General features: G+C 46.2%; 1 protein-coding gene across 1 annotated transcript in view; it reads left to right on the forward strand.

Annotated features, from left to right (window-relative positions):
- LGR6 (leucine rich repeat containing G protein-coupled receptor 6) overlaps window positions 1-21,900 on the forward strand; it is a 157,524-nt gene that overhangs the window by 104,044 nt on the left and 31,580 nt on the right. The window contains exons 5-6 of the mRNA XM_026101270.2: window positions 1,893-2,108; window positions 11,155-11,226. Of these exons, the coding sequence (XP_025957055.2) occupies window positions 1,893-2,108; window positions 11,155-11,226 (288 nt within the window). The remainder of the gene's footprint in view (window positions 1-1,892; window positions 2,109-11,154; window positions 11,227-21,900) is intronic.

The raw sequence follows: 21,900 nt of genomic DNA on the forward strand, positions 1-21,900 counted from the left end.
TTCAGTCAAACAGCCTTGCAACAGAAACTGCTGTTTCACAGCAATGCAAATGTATCGTAACCTGGAGAAAATCATTAATGTGGTAAAATGGGAGGACTGGCATAGTTACTTAATTGACTTTGGAATTATCATTTCAGTTAGTTGAGATGACTATGTTAAGACTTGTACATTGCATTTAAATGATGGTTGTCCAAGGGAGGTCTAAGGAAGGCTCAATTGCATTTCTCGACCAGGTACAGATCCCCGGATCTGGGGTAAGGGAGGAATGCCTGTTCAGGTTAGAGCTCAGCGCAGGAAATTTCTTTCTCTGTAGCATAAAAAAGGTCCATTTCCTAAGACCACTTAAGAATTTCACCTAGCAAATACCACCCTAACCCCACTGCAGAGACGTATACTACAGCTCATACCTGGGATATTCCCTGCTCCACGGCACATGACAGTGAAGCTTTTGGTTTCCTGCTACAGATTTGAAGTTCATTACAGAGCGCTGATTTGTGAAATGCTCTGTGTGCCCTTTCGGACAACTGTTGGTGGGGGGGGGGAACTGTCTGGGGCTCTGTTCCAGTGTTCAGTTTTTGTCAAAAATATTAATTTCTATAGTAAAAAATACTGATTTCCATACCACATTCTGTTTATGGAGGATCTTTGATTCAAGGGTTGAGGCCCTAATAGTTGCTAATTTCATTTTCTAATGCTTTCATAATAGAAAAAGTGCTTTCTCTTTGCAGTTTGAATTCAGAGAACTTTCTTTTAGACTGTTTGGAAAAACAAGTTCTGTTGGCCATGAATTGAAATCATAATTTTCTTTCTCCTTGGTATAATTGGTTCCTGATTCTTCTTCCAGACTTGAAGTGTTTTCCTCTAATATTTTGATTTTAAAATCTATAGGCAACACACTAGATCCTACCCACCACTGTTGAAACAAGTTATCTTTAAAAGAGAAGATTTCCAAATCTAGTTTTTGAACTTTTTTGTTTCGTAATAAGTTTAATATTTTTTGGCTTCTCATTCTGATTTGGAACAAAAACACATCTTGAAAAATAAAGTTTCCAACTAAATTAAATCTCTGCTTTTTAACTGCCTTAAGGTTTCCATGATGATTAAAAAAAAAAAAAAAAAAAAAGCGATTGGCAAATCAAGCAGAAGGAAAGGCCTGAACATGTGCAATACAGAGAGCGCAGGCCTAATTCCTGTGTTATGACATATGGTCTGACTTGCTCTCCGTGTTTCCTGCACCTCGTAGTTTTGTAGGTGGCTCTGACTGTTCGGATCTAATGCAGGACCTCAGGCAGGGCTACCATATATCTCAAATTTCCAGGCAAATCCTTTTCCTCTGGAGTGAGACTTGGCCCATACCATCCGGGTCTCCTGCACACCCTGCAGCAGTAGGTCTGAGTGGGCTGTGGGGTCCCCAGGACAGGGCCGTGTTTGCACGGGTCGGAGGCACAGTGCACACTTGCCCTATAAGGTTTGGGCAAATCCATGGCAAGCCCAGCCCCAGGAAATGTAGCTTTGATCCTCATTTTTAAGTGGGGTGCCTGCAAGCCACAGCTGGCTAGTAGCCCTTTGGTGGGTCCTCATGAAAGGAGAATGAGACTTAGCCCAGACACTTTGTTTAAAGAGCTGGCAGCTCTGACAGCAATAAATGGGTCATGGAAAATGGACCATCCTTGGTGGTGCCTTGGCAGGTCAAACATCCTCTGCGAGCACAGGCAGGAGCCTTGCGCTGAGACCTTCTTACGCTAACCACTATTTACAGACTACCTCAATCTCCCTGGCCATCAATCCATTCCGCCTCGGCACCAAAACTCCCTTTACATAACACTGTGGGCACAGAAATAAATGCTAGATCAGTCTCTGACTTGTCCCCACCCTGTTTCTTTCCCACTCAGACGCCTGGACGCAAACCTTATCTCTGTGGTGCCCGAGAAGAGCTTTGAGGGGCTGCTTTCCTTACGTCACCTGTGGCTGGACGATAACGCCCTGACGGAGATCCCTGTCCAAGCTCTGAACCACCTGCCAGCGCTGCAGGCCATGACCCTGGCTCTCAACCACATCTGGCACATTCCCGATTACGCCTTCCAGAACCTCAGCAGCCTCGTGGTGCTGTAAGCCTTCTCCACTTGTTACTCTGTCACAGTCGCGGCATCTTCCAGCTGGGACAACGTGCTGACCAGGTCTGAGCAAGCGGTGTCCTCTTCTCCTGGGGAAGCCAGAAGTCACAGGGAAAGCCCTGCTGCTTGCTCGCGAGAAATAGCTTTTTGCTCCGGGGGTGGCGGCCAGAGGTTTTATTCAAGAAACTCAAAGAATCTCCATCATTTCATATGAAATGCTAAGATTCTTTTTCAAATATCTTCATGGCTTCCCCATTTTTCACTGAATAGTAAAAAAAGCTCCCCAACATTTTTCAAGAAATGTTTTGCATAGGAAAGTCAGTATCTGAAAACAGAATGCATATTTTCTCGCACAAAATTCAAGCAACAAAAAGTTTATCATTTCTATTTCCTCTCTGCTTCCCATGTTAAAACTGCAGGAATTTCTATCTACATGAAAAAAAAATTGCAACAATTTTCACTGAGGTCAAAAAGCAATATGTTTTTCTTGGAAAACATGCCAAGAAGACTTTTTGACCAACTTTATTTTGAATAAAAGGTCTCATCTCAACACCTTGTCCACACCTCTGTGTGCTTACATGCATGACTGTATTAGGCATACCAATCAACTATGCATTCTTTGCAATGATTATAAACCCTTTAGTGCCTGTTATTGTCCAGTTTGCATTATAAACACTTTATTGACAACATTCAGAGGCAGATAATGCTGCTGCTCTCAGAGGTCACCTGCTGCACATGGGATACATTTGCACTTTTCACCATGGGACGTATCCTTTCCATTAACAGAGGCTTGCATCTTATCTGTCTTTTAAATGTAAGTTTACGTGTGCAAATTATCTAGTCATTTTTTTTTGGTGATGATTAGTAAGTTCAGGTGTGATTGTCAATAACTCCAGAAATCCTGTGTCTACACAAAATGCTACCTTTTATTTTGGCAATATGCATGTTGCTGCCAGGCTATTAAGTAGCACTGGCATGTGGTGCCTAGTGAAAGTCTAGCAATTATTTCACTTTCAAAATTTAAAGTGTTTACTGAATCCATCTCGCATAGAACGTGCCTGGACAAAGCACTGTCCAGATTTTTATTAAGCATCAACTTCAGCTGTTTAGACAAAGCATAAAGGGTTATTTAGAAGAAACGCTAAGAGCAACTTGAGAAATGTCAAATAAGTAGTTTACACCCACAATAGTGCCCATTCTACCAAGGCATCCCATGACTATCATAATGCAACCACTTCATTTAACTTTAATAGCTAGCACAGAGGGTGAGCTGACATTTGGGTTATTATTTCAGTCTCAGAAACATGCTGCTTTCATTCTGGCTTATCCCATACTTTGGGTGAGAAGCAGCTTCTTAATTAAACAGGCAAGCTTAAGAAATAAAAGTCATTGGCCATTAGGTCACAAGGGAGAGAATAATGTCCTACCACAGACAATTGGAAAGGAACATATGTGTGATCCTGCCAGGCACTGTGGGACACGATGCTAAATTTTTGTGGGATCACAAGTGTTCAGCAGAACAGGCCCCATAAATCTCTCCCATGCTTCCATGCATACCCCTGTCACACATAACCAGTGGAAAGTCACTCAGTGCTCTTCCTGTACCCCTACCAGAGAGATTTCCTTGCTTCAGACTCACCCACCAAGCAGAGAAGCACACACTCTGAAAAACCAGCCCAGTTAGGCGGTACAGTTTGCAAGGAGACTTTGCCTACTAGGATGCAAATGATACACATGTGCATTTTTATGCAACTGTCTGAATTTGCACATAGATGGAAAAGAAGAGCTAGCTGCTACCATAAACTTCAGGAAACTTCTAGCCTGGGAGGTATTAAAATGAGCACCTGGGGGAGGAAAGTCAAGAGCAGATGTGGAGGAGCATAGGGGAATCTTATTTATAGTATGATTAATGCTCATGGACATGGCTGACCATGACTGAGGGCGTGACCTTCCCAGGTGCAGAGATGTGCTTTTCCTCCTCCACACACCTTGGGCCTTTGGGAGAGATGTGGTTGATCTTGCAGCAATGATGGAAAGAACCAACACCAGAATGTACAAGCCTCAATCTGGAACAAGTTAAGGGGTTCAGTCTCTGCTAATAAATTACACCTCTGTTGAAGAATTCCCTGATCTTATTCCCATCTATTGCTGTTGCAGGTTTCTGACTAGAGCTGCAGGGTGTTCAGTAAGCAGAGCCTCATGTAAATCACTCATCATGAAATCTACGAGCCTTGGTAATTGGCACCATCCCTTCCCCAGCTTTGATAACAAGGGCTTCATTTGCTGTGATCTTGGCACTGTGCTGTTAATGGCAGAAGGGAGATGGCTTGTTTGATTAGGGTAGTTCAGGGGAGTAGGATACTGAAGGTGTTACCTCCAAGTCTGATCTACTTGGGACAGAATGTCTTAGCATCTGCAAGTAGAACTGGTCCTAAACAGCTAATAATTTAGATGAAGCAAAGATTTTTTTACAAAAAAAATCTTTCTTGGGCATAAAAGATTTTTCATTCAGAAGATGAGCATCTGAAACCCCTATGCTGCTGTGCTGACAGCCTAATGAAGTGCATGGCAGCAGTTCTCGTTAGTGTCCCTGGTCTCCTCTGTGGGCTGAATTCAGGAGAATGTCAACTCCCAAAACAGAAATCAAAATGCTTCTTCCAGCATTCTTCTTCCAGCTTCTTCTTAGAGGGGTCCACTAGTCCAGAAGTAAAATCTCAAATGGACAAATTTGGGAACCGTAGCCAGGAACTCCCCCAATGCCACAGAGTCTCCTTGCTACCACATCTCTGAAGTGGACTGCCATCCCTTCCCTTCCTAGTGTCATCAAAGGAGCCGTGAGCCCTCTGAGCAGACATGTGAGGGACTGAATGGGACACAGAGTCACAGTGGCCTCTCCCCCACAGGGCAGGCAGCAGAGAGGTTTGCACTGCAGCCTGGTAATGATGCACCAGTTCTCTGGCTAGAGAAAGTCTTACAGAGGTTTTACTTTCATTGCAGGAAATCCCTTAAGTCACAGCAAACAAGGTCCAAACCTGAATCCTTCTCCATTCAGGTGTCCAGAAAGCCTTTGCTCCTGGAAACACTACTGATTCTAACTTCCCCGTAATGCTGAAGGCCATGCTGTCAAAAAGATTGAGTATTTGCTGCCTTACCCGGAGTGAGCTTGAAGCCAATCAGTTGCCTTGGACCTCTGATGCAGAAAGGATACTCCATTCATCTTAACCTTGCCCTGATGAACGAGTCTGCCCACCCACAGGTGTTTCAAAAACAGACACTCAGGGAAATGACAAGAACCTATTAACAGTTACGTTTGGGGGCAAATCAAAGGTATCTTCAGCCCTATAAGCTGTCCCAGCATGGACCAGCATCAAATGGCTAAAGAAAAATGTAAGAACAGGGTAAGATGACTGTTCTGCTTCCTCAGAATACATTCACAGGTTCATCTGTGGTTCAGAGATTTCCCAAACTAGAGATGAGTCTTTTATTTGTAAGACCCATTGATGGAACTTTTGTCCACGAATTTGTCCAATTGCTTTTTGCAAGAAAGGAAATCTTAGTCATTCATATCTTGTGGCAAGGAGTTCCACTGACTAATGATCCACAGTGTGAAGAGGTACATGCTAACGTTGTCTTCATCCTGCTGCTGGTTAGTTTTGCCTAATGCCCCCCTCATTCTTGCACTGGGAGAGACAATGAACAGTCTCTATCTTGACTATGTCATCCATGTATTTGTAGCTGTCTGTCATACCCCTCCTTCAATATAACTTTTCCAATCCTGTCCAGTTAGCTGTTTCATAACCAGAAGTTAGTCTGCAGATCATGCTTGTTCGTTCCTCTGCACTTTTGAGGTGGAGAGACCATAGCTGCACATTGTAATGAAGACAAAGATGAACCATGAATTTATACAGTGGCATAATGCTGTTCTGTAATCCTTTCTTTCTCTATTCTAGTCATTCCTATCATTCAGTCTGCTTCTTTGACAGCTATTGAACACCACGACCACATTCCTAAGTGGCTATAGATATTTAAGAGCCTGTTACTCTGTATATGCTCCTGTAAGACTGGTTTTCTCCCTTCCACATCACTTTACATTCATGTAGCCTGAATTTTAGCTCATGCTTTATTGTGCAGGACAAGCAACTCATTTGGGAGCACTTGCCTCCTGGGTCACCCACAAATCTTTCCAGCTGAGTGATGTGTAGAGAACTGAAACGTTGAGTAAATGAAGGAGATTCTCTTCACTTTTCTCTTTTGTACAGCTTTTATCATCTAAAGAAATGATGCATCTTTACCTCTAACAGCATGCTTCAGTGACTAGAGGAAGCTAGTTTCCAAGACTCTTGGTTCCCACTCCCGTTTCAGTCCTTGTTCAGGTGTCATTTTGGTCACATTTTTCAAAAGGGGCCACTGATTTTCAGTGCCCTGCCTATCTGGGAGCAAATGTCCAACACCTCATCCCTGATTTCCAAAGGTGTTGAGTACCAGTAATTTCAGCAGATATCACAGGATCTAGTGGAACTCAGACTTTCCCAACAGAAGCCCCAATGTGTTAGGTCAGAGCACTGGGATGAGCCCGTGCATTACTTTCTTCACCTGTAAAATGGAGTGAACAAATCCCCCTCTCAGAAGTGCTTTGGAATCCCAGGGTTGGGGGGGGGGGGGGGGGAATGCCAGGCATGTGCAATTCATTATTATTAAGAACAATATAGCCTAGAACATCTGGGTCCCATTCATTAGAGTTTTAGTTGGCAAAAGTGCCTTTTCTCTCTGCAGACCAAGCGTGTTGCCTTGGCAAAAGTGAGTTTCCCTCTCCGGTGCTCGAGGAAGAAATGAATGCCTCTCCTGACACAGCCCTGACAATGTCACTTCTAATTGAGTTCTGCTCTTCACCAGACAAGTCTAATGGCTGGTCCTTCACTGCCAGGAGTAGCCTATGGGAATTTGTAACGTTTATGATTTAGATTTCTCTGCTTATCCTTGGCCAGAATGAGGAAAAGGACGGTGTTGCCATGGTCAGGCTGGAAATTCATCATGGCAATGGCTGGCGCAGTGGGAGAACTCAGATTGTGTCAGGTTTTGAACTCGGTTCAAGATCATCTAATGCAAATAACTGATGGAAAATGGTTGCATTTATCCTTTATAAGAAGAAAAAAAAAATGTTAGAAATGAAAGAGATGGAGAATCCACTACTTCTCTTTGTAGTTTGTTCCAGTGGTTAATCATCCTCAGTGTTAACAAAAAAAAAACTTGATTTTTTTTTTTGGCTTTGACTTCATACATTTGTTCTTATTATTCTTTTCTCCACTAAATCACAGAACCATTTTAGTACTCATTTTCTAACCAGGAAGGATCCTATACGTTACACTGCACTCATCCCCTTGATCTTATTTTTAATAAGTTAAACAGATTGAGTTTCTTAAGTCTACATCCTAGTTGTTTCCAGGCATTGGATCATTTTTATGGCTCTTCCCTGCAACCATTCCAAAATATCAACATCCAGTTAGCAATGTGGATACCAGAAATATATTTAACCTTCCAGAGCTGGTCTCACCAATGCACTACCCAGATGTAATGTCCGTTCCCTTTCCTTACAGTCTACTCTCCTGTTTATGCAGGCAAGAACCCTTATTGAACTAGTGTTCAGCACATTAGCTCAAACTGCTTTCCCTTATGTGTAAGACAATACAATAGAGGTACCCTGTCCCCTTGGAGGGGGCTTTTGCAGACCGAGCTGGGAGCCAGCCATGCTATTGCTTGTGTTGGGCTGTTTCTTAGTTCAATACAAGACTCTTCTCCAGGGTCTTTTTATCCATTGGAAAAATACACGGAAATGAGAGTGAAAGGAAAATGAAAAAATTCTGCAAGGACTTCTTCAAGGAGGATTTGGATTAATCTTGTTTTAAGCACATTTTGTTATAAGAAATTGTTGGCTGGGACAGAAAATCTTCGTTCTAGAAAATGCTGTGTGTTTTTGTGGGACATAAATGAGTCTTGTACATATTTTTTCTGGTGTGCTTCTGAAGTCTCATCAGCTGAGAGACTAGGCAAAGTGAAGTGTCTCTCTCTAGCCTGTCCAAGGGACTATGACAGCGTTGTACTCTACAGCCATTGTGCAGCCACAGATCATGCTGCCTTCAGCACCACGCAACATAAAAGGTAACCCATCTTAAAGTATGGGAAGCCATCACGACGTGCAGTAGTACTCATGCTGCTGCAGGAGCATGTGGGGAAACTGTGTACGATCATTTTGGAGACCAGTCAGTGGGAAAGCCAGCCATGGTGACTGCTTTTGCAAAGAGATCCGTCACTGTTTGCTAGTGCAGATGTATTAAACACAGCCGGTGGAAAACACAGCCGGTCCGGAGGGCAGCCTACAGGAAAACAGTGACTGTCCTGCTCCTTCTTGGGCAAAACTACCTTCATGGATGATTGCCCCAAATTAAACCATGGTACTATGGTACTGGCCTGCAAAAGGAGATACACAGATTTTTAAGATTGTTGCTCTTACTAAGGACAGTGGTGGATACCAGTTCCCATAGGTATAGGGGGGTGCTTACAGACTTCTCATGTCTTTGCAGCAAGAGATGGCTGTTTATAGCCCAGAAACAAATATCTAGAGTTGCTATCAAACCAGCTGTAATTTGCAGGGCAGAATATAACGCCATGTGGGCTGAGCCCAAATTGACAAACACTAGAGAGGCTGCAATTCCACTTGTTAAAATGTGTTTACCAGGGGAGAAAAAAAAAAGGCAGGATGGAAGAAAAGAATGTCTTTTCAAGTGTTTACCTTTCCAGTTTATACTGCATTCAAACTCTCATTTCTATTATTGTCATGTGGTTGGGTAAAAACTCTAAAGTTAAGCTTGGCCAGCAATTTTCTTTATAATTCTATTTTCTGGTTGCTCATAGTTTTCTTACCAACAAAGAACAGCTTCTAAAGATTTTCATTACTTTGTCTTCAAACAAATCATTTTAGAGCCAAATTTAAACACAACAGGTGGTTGCTTCTCTATTCTCCTTCCCTGCATGACTTGAGTGATACTGGTCAGTTCAAGCTGCTCAGCATTTCCAAGCTGAGAAAAGATTGCCTGACATACCATCCTAATAAACTCTAAGCAGCTCACATTTTCCCTAGGGTTAAGCATTTCCTCCTCATACCATCCCCTCACAGTAGACAGATGCATTGGCCTAGTGATGGAGATCCACTCAGCAGGTTGTCCCTTTTGCTGGACTTACAGAGAGTGACTCCAGATCCAAGCCCTCGATTTACCAAATGCAGTATCCAATGCTCAAAGGGACACATATGTCTGGCATCATCTTACGCTGGAAGTCCCAACTGAAGTAAGGGCAATGTGATCTGAAACCACCACATAAAATTTAACAGAGGAAATCATTTGGACTTGAACTTCTTATCTTGTGACAAATAGAAATTTCTCCTCTAAGCTCCTGGCTTGGATTTTGATCTCATCCTCTTTTTTCCTCTAAGAGTGACAATCAAACGAAGTTTTCTTGCAGGTAACTGCCTTTTCTTTTTCACCATTTGCTCAAAGGAGTAAACATATTTTATCACACACCTTTCCCCTCCCTTCCCCTTCCTCTGAAATGCTTGTACATTCTTATCCTAATGACAAACATCCTTTTGGGGCTGGTTTCTGATCTGCACACTGTTTTGCAAGTCCCTACCAAACTGCCCTAGAGCCTGGCAGGTCCTCCACTCCCAGCTCCCTCCTGTTTTACCCCAGAATATTTGGCAGTGGGAGCTGTGTGTGCTCAGCCAAACAGTTCACACTTGAATCCAGGTGAAATGAAAGATTTTTCAAGCTGAGACAGATTAAGATCAAGCAACAAGTAATGAAAAAAAATCACTGATCCACCTGCCAGTGTGGAGTCTCCCCCAGGCTCTTGGAAGGAGGCAGCACTGTTGGACAAAGGCTGTTACATCCCTGAGCTTGGGCAAGGGAGAAAGAGATGAAGGCAAGCAGTGTGGCAACAGATTAACCACAAGATACTCCATGTTAAAGGAGACACCTGAGATGTAAAATGAACTGATGGGGAAACCTGCACTGACAGACAAAGAGGAGTGTCCTGCCCCAGAAGACCTTACCTCCTCTGTGGGCATTTCTCCACACAGGTTGTCCCAGTGCAAACATGGACATCACTAATGTGCTTAAGCACGTGCTGGTGGAAGTGCAGTCTGGACAACAGTATTTTGCCTTCGCCTGTTTTTCAGAAGACATTCCCCAGGTTGCTCACAAGATCTTTCTACACTCACTTCAAGGTGCTCTTGAGTAGGATTTCACAGGGACATTCTGCACATCTAAGCACTAATTGTGCATTCAGATGTGCAATTAGTCATGTGGTTCCCACTGGCTGTACTGGAAGCCTGGTGGCTAAAGCCCCCAGATGTTTGTGTGTGCGCATGTCACATAGCCCCTCCACTCCAGCCAGATACTTTGAAGCATTAAAATGAAGATAGCTTTTACTGTAATCAAACTGGAATTAATCCGGGATTGGCAGTATATCCATTTTTTTGCAAGTAAAGATAATAAAACCATGACTAACAGGATGATTCTGAACTCAAAGCCTTCTTGATGCGATTAAGCCTCTGAGGAGCCCAAATATGACTCTGTCCTTAGACATCACCCAGTGCCTATGAATGGCTGCTGAAACTGCACAGCACTTTGCAGGATTGGGCCCAAACTGTGTTAGCAAGGTAAGGTAAGATCTAGAGCATCTCATGAGGGTTCTTGCTTAAGCACGTGCATTTAAAGCCACTCAGCAGCTGTGAAAGTGGAGGTCTTGGGGAAACTCCTATGTCAGCCTGGATTTCCTGGGGAAAATGGGAGCTCTGTAGCTGCTCTGCATGCACTATTGCATCTAGTATGTGCTGTGCCTTACAAGATGAGAGGAAACCTCATAACACATGATGTCATCCCTGCTCAGGCCATACTCAGCATGCAGGATGTCTCTGGATCATGGATCAAATTAGCAGGAAAAAATCAGCTAGGCTGTCCATTGAATGTCTCTGTTTTGCCCACAGGCACCTGCACAACAACCGGATCCAAACTCTGGGCGCCAACGGCTTTGATGGGCTGCACAGCTTGGAAACTTTGTGAGTTACCTGTTTTCTTCCCTGTGCTAAAGACCTTGTGTGCGTTCATCCCTAGTGTGCTATGTTGCTGCCCAAGACCTGGGGTGCAGTGTGCATTCACGAGGCCCCTTGAGATCCACCATGCCCCCTAGCAAGGGCTGGGCACCTGCCAACACAGCTCATAGGAAAGGGCCGTGTCTCCAGGACAGCTCCCACTGTGCGTCCACTCATTCCCACCATCTGAGGGTGGTGCAGTGGGGCTTGCTCCAGACACAACCCAAGTGGGCAGATGCCGTGGGCACGATGCTGCCCAGGGCAGTGGCAGACTGGCCTTGCTGCCTGTGTCAACATCCCAGCAAGCTGGACAGGCTGTGCTGCTGCAGCACAAGGGGTCTGTGCCTGTGGGTGACACAGGCTGGGAGGGAGTCTCAGGAGCCCTGGCCACACATCTAGTCCTGGTGAAATCCAGAGAGCTTGCATACATGCCTTGCTTGCGGTGTGTCCCCATCTCCTCACTGCATGCACATGGTCCCAAAGACTCCGAAACACTTCATTCCACCAAAATGAAAATCTGGGGATGGCTTGAGTTCTAGTCTGGTAAAATCCTTGGGGATCTTTGGAATATCCCACCTTGAGAGGTTTGGCAAGCACCTCATGTCACCTAAAAACACCCAGAGCTAGCTGGCTACGGCTGTGGCTTGCACCATGAGACAGTTGTCAGCGCTGCTGGGTAGGCAATCTATCAGGAGGCCATGTGGGAAGATGGGACGTGGGAGTAAACTCTCCTCCAGGACACAACTTCATTAGCAGCACACGGGTGACCCTGAATTCAGAAAAACTTAAATCTGAAGGCGTTGCCTTGCACACGAAGCATCTTTGGCTGCAGTGTGAGTTGCTTGGGTCTCATGTGCCATGCACTGGCCTAGGAGAAAACATAAACAAGCAAATAAATCAAGGCTCTGAAAGACTGAAAGAGGCACATGTTGCCCTCAGTTGTGCAGAAACATGTCCCTCCATGCAGGCCTTGGGGTCAGAGTAAGGCCCACATTCCTTGCCAGGAAGAACTAGGGGGCCTGGGTCATAGCAAAAAGAGGGGTGACACTTCCCAGCACTCAAGTGCCATTCAAGGAGACAGGGCCTTTCTGTGCCAAGCACAGTGCCAGAACACAGCAACTGAGTGAGACTGGAAGCAGTAGGCAAGTGCTCGGTCCCTAGACACACTCCTTGGGGCTGGCTCATGAAATGCACTTTTAGACCGACAGATCCTGGGGCCACCCAGAAGGGCTCAGCTGAGGAGAAGTTAAACTGTGCCAGGGAGGAGGCTGTGGATGGTGCAGGAAAGGAGGCTGGATGGTCACTTCTGGTGACCTACAGGTCTCCTCCTGTCACTGTGTCGGATTGGCCGCCTTCTCAAGAGTTTTTGGTGGCCACAAGCAAATACATGAGGTCAGAGTCATGGCATCCAGGCAGCACAAAGGAAGGCACATTGCAGAAGGGAGTGGAGAACTCCTTGTTAGAGAAAAGCCCTGTCTGGACTGTAGCCCATATAGACCATGCAGCAACATAGCAGTCTGCAGCTGAGGTGGCTGGAAAGACTAAAGGGCTTCCACTGCCCTGAGAGACCATCTGGCTTCCCTGGACACTTGCACTGAATGCTCATTTTCCATCTCTTCCCCTCGGCTTCTGCTCTAGTATTGCCTTTGCTTTTTGTTTCCCATCTGAGATGCCCCCTTTTTAATGTTGTTTTCCCCTAGCTCCAAAATGCTCCTTCAAAGCGGAGGGAGCTCAGGGTTTCCCGCTCTTGTTCTCAACACCCTTCTCACAAGCACTGTTCCTGAGCACAGAACTGCTGCATGTTGTCCCTGAAGGCGCAGGGCTCACAGCCTGCAAAACACTGCAGGGATGGGGCCTGCAGCAACGGAAGCCCTATCTCTGCAGGCCAGGAAGAGTCGGGTTCTGCCTCACTCTATTGCTCAGCACTTGCATCCAGACCCTGATAGCCCTGACTTGTGCATACGAGCATCACACAGGCCCCTTCCTCCCTCAGTTGCCTGAAGATGCAAGGACAGTGCTGTGGAAAACTTCTCCAGACCCTCCTCACTGTCTGATCGCACTGAAGGAGTGTTGTCTAGAGAGAGAGAGATGATTTTTGTTCCTTTTGGCCTGAGCATCTAATTCTCATCTCCAGGTCAGCCAGTAATTCAAGTCATTGATCTTTGATGAACACTTTGTTCCTCAAGAGCAGCCAGCTTCCTCAGGTTAATCTCCACCACTCATCTAATCTGCTGTCCAAAAGCTGGACAAGCTTTGTGGCAAAAAAACAGCTAAGCATTTGGCTGCATGAACCAGGTCAGGCTGCTAGACCTGCACTCTACCTACCACCTCTCAGCTCCCATGCATGTGGAGACTGTTACAGTCTCCCGCACATACCCTTTAACTCAGATTATGATTACATTCTGTTGACAGCACTTAGCACATTTTCTTGGCTTGTGCAAGTCAAACTGTGCTCTCAGTTACTCTGTGGGCGTTACCTCCTGGAAGGCAGCAAGATGGTAAGAGCTGGTGAAGACAGAAAGTTCTCCAGGGTTCCTAAAATGAGAATTTGTGGCCAGATGCTGATCATAAACCAGGCACAATAGTTGAAGAACTGTAGAACTTAAGAAGAAAAAATTGTTTGGGGGTTTTCAGAGACACCTAGGAAGTTCAGGTGCAGAATCCCCTGCTCCCCTGCAGGAAATGTTTCTCTTCATATGCAGATAGACTGGGAAACTCCTATTCTACAAATGCAGCCAGTACTTTAGGAGAAGCAGCACCTGCTGCTCCGTGCAGCCCTCAGCAATGTGCAAGCTGCCTAGGCACAAGCACAACAGATACCTATGCCAGACCCTATCGTTTCTGCAAAGGCAGATCATGATGGAACATCTCTGTTCATGGAGATGGCTTGATATTTTTGAAGGTCAGCTAATCTAGTAAAGGGTGAAGAGAACATGCGAAAGACCATCTTCCCTCTGCATTGACCTGCAACTACTGTGCACAGGTGAGCAGCAGTCTCTGCCGGGTACACAACAAGAGCAGTTCTGTATTTTCCATGCTGCATGTGGTGATGGGATGGGTGTGTGAGGGGCAGGGAGACAGCATTGTGTGCAGCACTCACCAGGTCTTGCCTGGTCAAACAGCAATGTGTAGCTGGAGAAAGCAGCTCAAAGAAGACACTTTCTGTCAGGGAAAGATCTGGCTGTTCACCAGCCCCCCAAGCTTAGTCTTCCTGGGAAGGAAACCTGGGCAGGCAGGCTGGAAGCAAGTCAGAGCAGCTCTGGCCAGATTCCCAACAGGATTTTGAAATAGCCTTGAAAACTAGTGAGTTTCCCTCACCGGTTCCTGTAAGCCTGTGGAAGAGATAACACAGAGCAACCTGCAGGGCTGTGGGAAGAAACTCCAAGCATGGCCAAGTCATGAAACTAGGCATTAGATGGTCAAACCAGCCATTTTTTAGCCCTCTCCCAAATATACAGGGTAAGTCACAGAGTGTAAATGTCCTTATGTGACACTTTCTGTAGCCCCTTTGGTAATGGAATAGGTCCTTTAAACAGGTTGTAACCTCTTGCCCATAGGACTGTCTTCCAGGAGATGCTAGAGCAAAGCCCGTGGCAGCTGGCCCTGGCAAGCTGCATCTACCTAACGAACATGGCTCTTGGGCCCACTGCATGCATGCAGCTTCCTCCTAGTAGATCCAGTGCATATAGTACAAAGAGCACAGTAACTTTTAATGCCTTATGGTTACCAAGGAACCTACAATCGTAATCCATAGCTATGCTTGGAGGGGAAGATCCAGCAGCCAGTTGCTCTCCAGGCAAGGGGATCATTGGGGACCACATAGTGCAGTGTGCTGGGGGCATCCCTGAAGGGAGAGTGGTTTGGGATGAGATGGGGGAGGTGAAATGAAGGAGTAAAAAAAAGCCAGAGAAAAGCATAATCTTTATAAATAGCAGAAGTAAGGCATGCCAAAAGCTGAGATTCCAGCCACAGTGCTTTTCATGTCACTTTGCTGTTCCTGTTTTCCCTTGTAAAACCTGCTCTGTAATATATTACTCTTTAGGCCATTTAATGTGAGCTATAAAACATTAGGCAGGATAAGCAACTTCCTGCCGTTTGGATGGAAGAACCTTAACTTCTATTTTTCTTGATTATTTTGGCCTTAATTTCTCAGTCTTTAACGTGAGGTGGGAGGGGTGGGAGAGTATTAGATTATATCTGTTCTGTAGCATAGGCTTGGCCGGTAGTGACATTTGTAGAAAAGCTGCCAGGATAGAGAAGTTGATTGCAGCTAGGAGCATCACTGAATGAAAGAAGCAGATTCTTGGAAACATTGAGACTTTGTACACTCAGGTCTGTGGGCACTGTGACAAGGGAGAAAAGGCTTTGTCTTCAGAGCAGCAGCCAGGGAAAATGCCACCCAAAGACCTGAATGGTGCTAGTATGGGAACTGAGTTCCCCATCAGTGTATGGACAGTACTTCTCACAAGAGGATCCCTACGACAGGAATTTCCACAGTGACTCTGATCTTGTGCCCAGTTTTCTTCTTTACTACCTTAGCCTGAAAAGCTGACCAGTTTCCCAAGGTTCTTAATCTTTGCAGCCAGAGTCTGAGCACAACCTAAAGGCTAAGACTGATGAATAATTACATCAAAACCACCCTAGTTTCTCCACACTATGCAGTACTTGACTTTGACCTGGCTACATAGATTGTGATAATGCTAGACTTAGCCCTCCGCTTTCCTGGAACATAAATGTTTCATGGACCAGACCTGGAAGGGAAGGTGGATGTACAAGCACCACCAGACAGCCCAGCCCCAAGTCACTGTTCTCTGCAAGGTGAAGGTATGGAAGGGGTAGGTGACCTGAGACAATCCAGAAATACATATATGCATATATATCTGTGTGTGTGTGTGTGTGTGCACGCATAAAAAATATATACACACACAAATACATCTCCAGTGCTTCGCAGATATCCATGGGGAGGGAAGCTAAACACAGAAGCTTAATTTCAGCACTGGCCCCTGAGCACCTAGCTCCAAGCACCAGCACATACAAACCATCTTTCAGCACTTCCCAGCTTTCCTGGTGTTAGGAAGTCCTTGGCTTTGCCTGGCGTTCCCATGGCAAAGCAGCACAAACCACAGACAGCACGTCAAGAGGGCAGCCAAAGGGGTAGAGAGGTTCCTGCATGGATCATCCTGTCTTCCACTGAAACAGTAGTACCTCACTGAAAACATCCCTGAGCTGGAAGCTGATTCCTCAGCTTTGAAGAGGAGAAAGTGTTTTTCCTCCTAACAAGACTATTTTGCCCAAAATAGGGCAAAAAGGGAAAGGAGGTGTTGTGGCCCTGAGTGCTGGCTGCCATACACATGGCGAGGAAACCCATTTAGGCAAGTCACTAGGGCTTCTGGTATACTAATGGGGTAGGTGGGCGACAGTGGTGGCTCCAGCAGGTCTGTGATCTCAGATCACTCTCAGGTGGACACAAGCTGGCACTGCCAAGTGGCCCCCCAGCCCACCCGGCAGGGAGAGGGTCACTGGAGTCAGCATCGCGATGTGAGTACGGGCTTGTCAGCTTCCAGCTCCTGTTGTACCTCCCTGCCAAGCAAGGTGCGGCTCCAGGCATGCTTTGGCACTCGTCCCTGTGCGGTGTTGTCTTTTGCTGCGGCAAGGCTCGAGGGTCGGTTGTGTCCCTGAAGTGAGACGCCCTCCATGAAGCAGGTTTGCACTGAAGACCTCAGGTCCCCCAACATGGAGGCCATGGAGTATTCCCAGAGCCGGCCCCTGACATTTGCTCAGGGCTTATTTTTGAGTTACCCCACTACAGTTTCTCTGAGGCAAAAAAAGGGAGAAATGCAAAAATGAGAGCTATGGTCATCCCAGTGGCCAAGTCCCCCACATGTATGGAGGAGCATTGGCCTAAGTCAAAAACAGGAGCCAAGTTTCCTCCCTGCCCTGAGACATGCAGCCGGACGAGACCCTCTTTGCCCAAGCTGATGTTGACAGACGGAAAGCATGTCTCAGAGGCTTCCTTTCTCCCCATCCTGATGCAAGGCTGAGCTGATGAGGTGGCTCTCAGTGCAGAGGCAGGAACGGAAAATAAACAGATGCTTCTCAGGCCCAGCCCAAAATACTGAAGTCCTGCAGGCTATGGGTGATGTAACAGCTCCTCGTCTACACTGGGGAGGGTGATCTGCCCCCAGAGTGCTTCTCCTCTGGCTGCTCAGGCATCTGTGGCCCATCTCTGACACGGACATGAGGAAGTTTTTTAGAGATGCCCTGCAGTCTTCCTTCAACCCCTCCACCTGAGATGACACCACTGTTCCCCATCTTTCTAACTTCATCCTCCTCATCCTTGTCCCTGCCAGCTCCTCTGCTAGTCAGACAAAGGAGATAAATTACTTGGAAGGAACAAATCTTCCTTCATTTAAAAACCTTTTAGTTTATTTTAAAAAATAGCACTAATAAATTAAAAACATCTCCCAGAAGGGCTGAATCCAAAACCCTCTGGCTCCAGGCATTTTATCTGCCTAACCTTGCCTCACAGGAAATGCCCTTACCACAGACTTTCACAGCGCACTGCCCTATTATCCAGGTAATTAGCTGAGTCTGTAAATGCAGAGCAGAGCTGGAACCTACTGACTCCTCCAGAGAGCTGGATTTTCTATGGGAGAAAAAAAAATTAATATAAAATACACCTCAGGCAATGAAGGCAGAAGGAAGGAAATGGGAAATATCTCTACCACAGTTCACACAAGGATTGTTTAACCCTTTTAGGGCTAGGCAGGCCTTGTTGGTCTCTTGGAAACCTGTCTGCCAAATGATACCTCACTGTTCAGGTGGGATTTGACTTCATCAGCATGTTTATTTTTGAAAATTTTTGTGCAGTCTCATGACTCTAATCCCAGCCTGTACAATTCCCAAAATAGCTGATGGTTTAGACTCCTCTGAGGATGTCCCATTTTCTGCCCCAAGCTGCTGTGCTCCCTCATCAGGGTCCTGATGCTCCAGCCCTGCAGCATGTCAGCGTGGGTCCCCGGGCAGCTCACACATCCAGCACCAGAGGCAGCTTGGCTCTGCAATCCCACTCTGCCGGAGGAGGAAGGGGGCTTCAGCAGAAACCTTGGAACCCAGATTCAGGGGATGGAGAAAGAAAGGTTGTTGGAGAGGTGGGTCACAGACCAGGGCTTCTGTTACATTAGCTCACTGCATCTGGACCAAGAACACTCTGAAGTACATGACCCACTCCATCAAGTAAATGGAGGTGACGTTACCAAGGAACAGAGAAGGCCTTCTTTAAATCTGGATTGGCAAATGCACTAGCCACTACCCAGGAGCACTGGGACCAGACAGTTCCCTTCTGCAGTCTCTGCGGGCCAAATGATCCCAGTTTGCTGCATCTGCTCTCCTGAGAGCAGACGCCGGGACTGCTCAGTTACACAACTCAAGCTCTGAACTGGTCGTGTGCCTCCTGACCAGGGTCTGAGCAGAACCTTCCTTTAGCTGAACCTGACGCCAAGCAGACATGATATTTCAGAAGATTAGAAAAAGAGAGAGAGAAAGAAGCAGCTGAGATGAAAAATGGTCATTCTGGAGAAACTAAATTTTTTCCATGGGTTACAGCTTGGCTGTAAGCCTCACCCCTTCCTAGCACTCTCTGTTTATTCTCCATTGCTCCCTCCTTTTCTCCACCAAGGCCTCACTTTCTCCTCTCTTGCACCCTGCCAGCTCTCCAGTCCGATTTCCCCCATCCTGGATCCACTGATCTTGCAATGACAGACAGCATTGAATCTCCCCAAATCACCACGCCTTGGGTCTCCAGACCTGCTTGCTGTGACCCCAACTCTTCTGGCGCCTTGTGCTTCATCTTCCTCAAAGCCTTCTCCCAGCCCCACTTGGACACAGCCTCACTGCTGCCTTTCACAGAGCAGCTGAGTCAGTAGAGCTGCCCATGCTGGAGAAAGGAAACCTGCTTCTAGAAACACGTGAGAGTGAATTGCCTGTGAAAGGGAGGAATGCACACTGCAGGCAGCAAAAAAAATAACAGGCACGCATATTTTCACCATGGATGTGCAGATGAACAGAAGCTCTGCCCACTCCCCTCCGCTTTCCCCCACCCCATGCTCCGCTCTGCCAGCACTAATGTGCACAGGGTGCTGTGGACAGCTGGGTGCAGACCACTGCCAATTTGTGCACCTATGGGGTGGATACGGGTCCCCAGCTTCCTTCCCACAGCTCAGTTCAAAAAAACTCTGCTGTAGATCAGGTTTTCAAGCCTGCCTTCCCCTGCGTGGCAAAGTGCAGCAGCCTTCTCCATGCATCCTCTAAGTCATTAGCTCTGTAGTTATTGTCTGTGCATTCAATGACTGAGGTCCCCACTGCTCAGCTTTGCAGTCAGTTCCTTTTGTGTCTTGTAAATGATACGTGCAAGGCAGCGCTTGTGCTCCCAGGACCCCCCACGAGCTCCCGCTCTCAGAGGCTTACTTCAACCTTGTTAAATAAATCAAATGGAATTGAAAACATATTTAATTCAGTACCTTCATCAGTTAAAGAACAGACAGAAATACTGGTTGGAACAGACACATTCTGGGCACCGCTGCATTTTTAAATGGGGAACAGAGCTGTGTGAGGAAGGACTGGCAGCTGCAGACATACAAGGCAGGGCCTACAGACAGGACCTCCCCCTCCCCAGCAATAGACCTTTCTGTGCCACATAAACCCTGTAAAATGGTCCAGCGCTGTAAAAGTGAAAGCTGGGATGTTTCTAGGCAAGGACATCAGAATGAATACTTGTACAGGGATTACTACTTGCTGCTGGCAGAAATCAGGCACCATTAGGATCTGACAACCTTCCCATGGTGTGGGGGCTGATCTCTGCCCCTTTGGGACACTGATGAACTCATCATCAACATCAACATCAGAGCCAATCACCTGGGTTCTTCTTACAATTTGTGAAAATGAGCATTTCTAGGACAAGATTCAGTAACCCAAGTGAAAACACTAACTCTAGGAGATGAACAGGTCACTTCTTTCCCCTGCCTATAAATGGACTCGTGCACACAGGTGCATCTCCCTCTTCGATGTCTCCATTTGGAGCAGAGGGAGTAGGATGGTCACATAGCTTCAGCCTGGCTGAGAGTTAGATATGTATTCTTGGTCCTTTCATGTTCCTCTCCCCTCCTTTCACTTATTACATGCACTTGCTATGTCTCATCATCCAAACTGTCCTGGGGAAGGGCACATGCTTTCTTCATGTGTTAATCACTATCAGGGGGACAGGGTTTACACTGATGCTCCGCAATAGAAATACGGCACCTAACCGTTAACATTACCAGCAGCTTACTAGGTTTAATGAACCCTCCCAGGTCAACTCAGTCTCTGGTCAGAGACATCCAAAGCAGCTTTGGTCTGCTGTGGGTTAGTTGACCTGTGCAAAGTGAGCCCACAGTTATCATGCACTGGATCCAGTGACCAGGTCCTAAAGGGAAAGCTGGCCTGGGTTCCCAGAGGTGTGTAGGCACAACAGGCAGGATTCATCTCCTCCAATACCTTACAGTGGTGCCATCAGACACCTAGCAGGTGAACTAAATCCCAAGGGCTCAACGGGCACCTAAATATCCTTAAACACTCCAAAATCCACCCTGGAGGCTTATAACATGGGGGTGAGGGGGGTGGCACAGAGGACCACTGAGGGTCATCATCACAATCTTAAACCTCCTCTGTCACAGGGTAGAATCGGCCAAAGGCACAGGAGTCAGCCAAGGGTGGCCAGATTCCTAAGCATCCCATTTTTACTTCCTTTTCATACTATGGACTAACCAGGCAACTCTTCCCAGCTCAGGTTCAACCACAAGCCATGACTTTGATATAAGGCATCTGGGCAAAGCTGTCTGGCCAATGTTGGGCAGGAGGTCAAACTAAATGGTCATCACAGCCCCCTTGGGCTTTCAGACTACCAATTAAATCATTCCCACTGCTTGATTTGGCTACAGTAACCAGCACAACTAGGAGCAATGGTAATTAAATTTACTGGCAGCTTGGTTAGATGCCAGCAAAGGACAGGTGGCAATGCAAGTCCTTATCAGGGGTTGTAGGAAGGCTCCCTCCAGGGCATCAGAGTGACATCTCAAACTACTGGCAGGAGTTTGCAATGGGACTGAAATAGTTAGCAAATGTCCCATCTCCAGCTTCTAATCTTATTGCATCTTCAGGTTTATTAGCTGCAAATTTGTGGTGTTTTGTGGCTTATGGAAGAATTTATAGTACTATATAATTTTTTTTTGGCTTCCTGTGTGGAACCACTAATAGTCCCTAACAGGCAGAAAATTGAGCTGAGACTCTTTCCCCTCCTTCTCTCTTTTTGGCCCAATTGAAGATATTAATAGTTCCAGGCTTCGTGTTGTCAGCTTCAAATCACTCTGGCAGTTAAAGCCCAAAATAACTAACTGTGCCTTTGATGTCAATTTACTTTTATTTCTAAATAAACAACAGGGTTGTTTAAGATCTTCCAAATATGAAGCTATAGGCTCATTCTAGAAATAACAACAATGGAAAGCCAGCCAGTTCATGGTGTCTCAGGCAGACTGGGTGACCTTTAAGAGGTTTTCATTTTAACTAGAAGAACAGACAAGGCTCCTTTCGACATCCCACTGTCATGCC

The sequence above is a fragment of the Dromaius novaehollandiae genome, chromosome 27 (genome assembly GCF_036370855.1).
Source record: "Dromaius novaehollandiae isolate bDroNov1 chromosome 27, bDroNov1.hap1, whole genome shotgun sequence".
NCBI lineage: Eukaryota > Metazoa > Chordata > Aves > Casuariiformes > Dromaiidae > Dromaius > Dromaius novaehollandiae.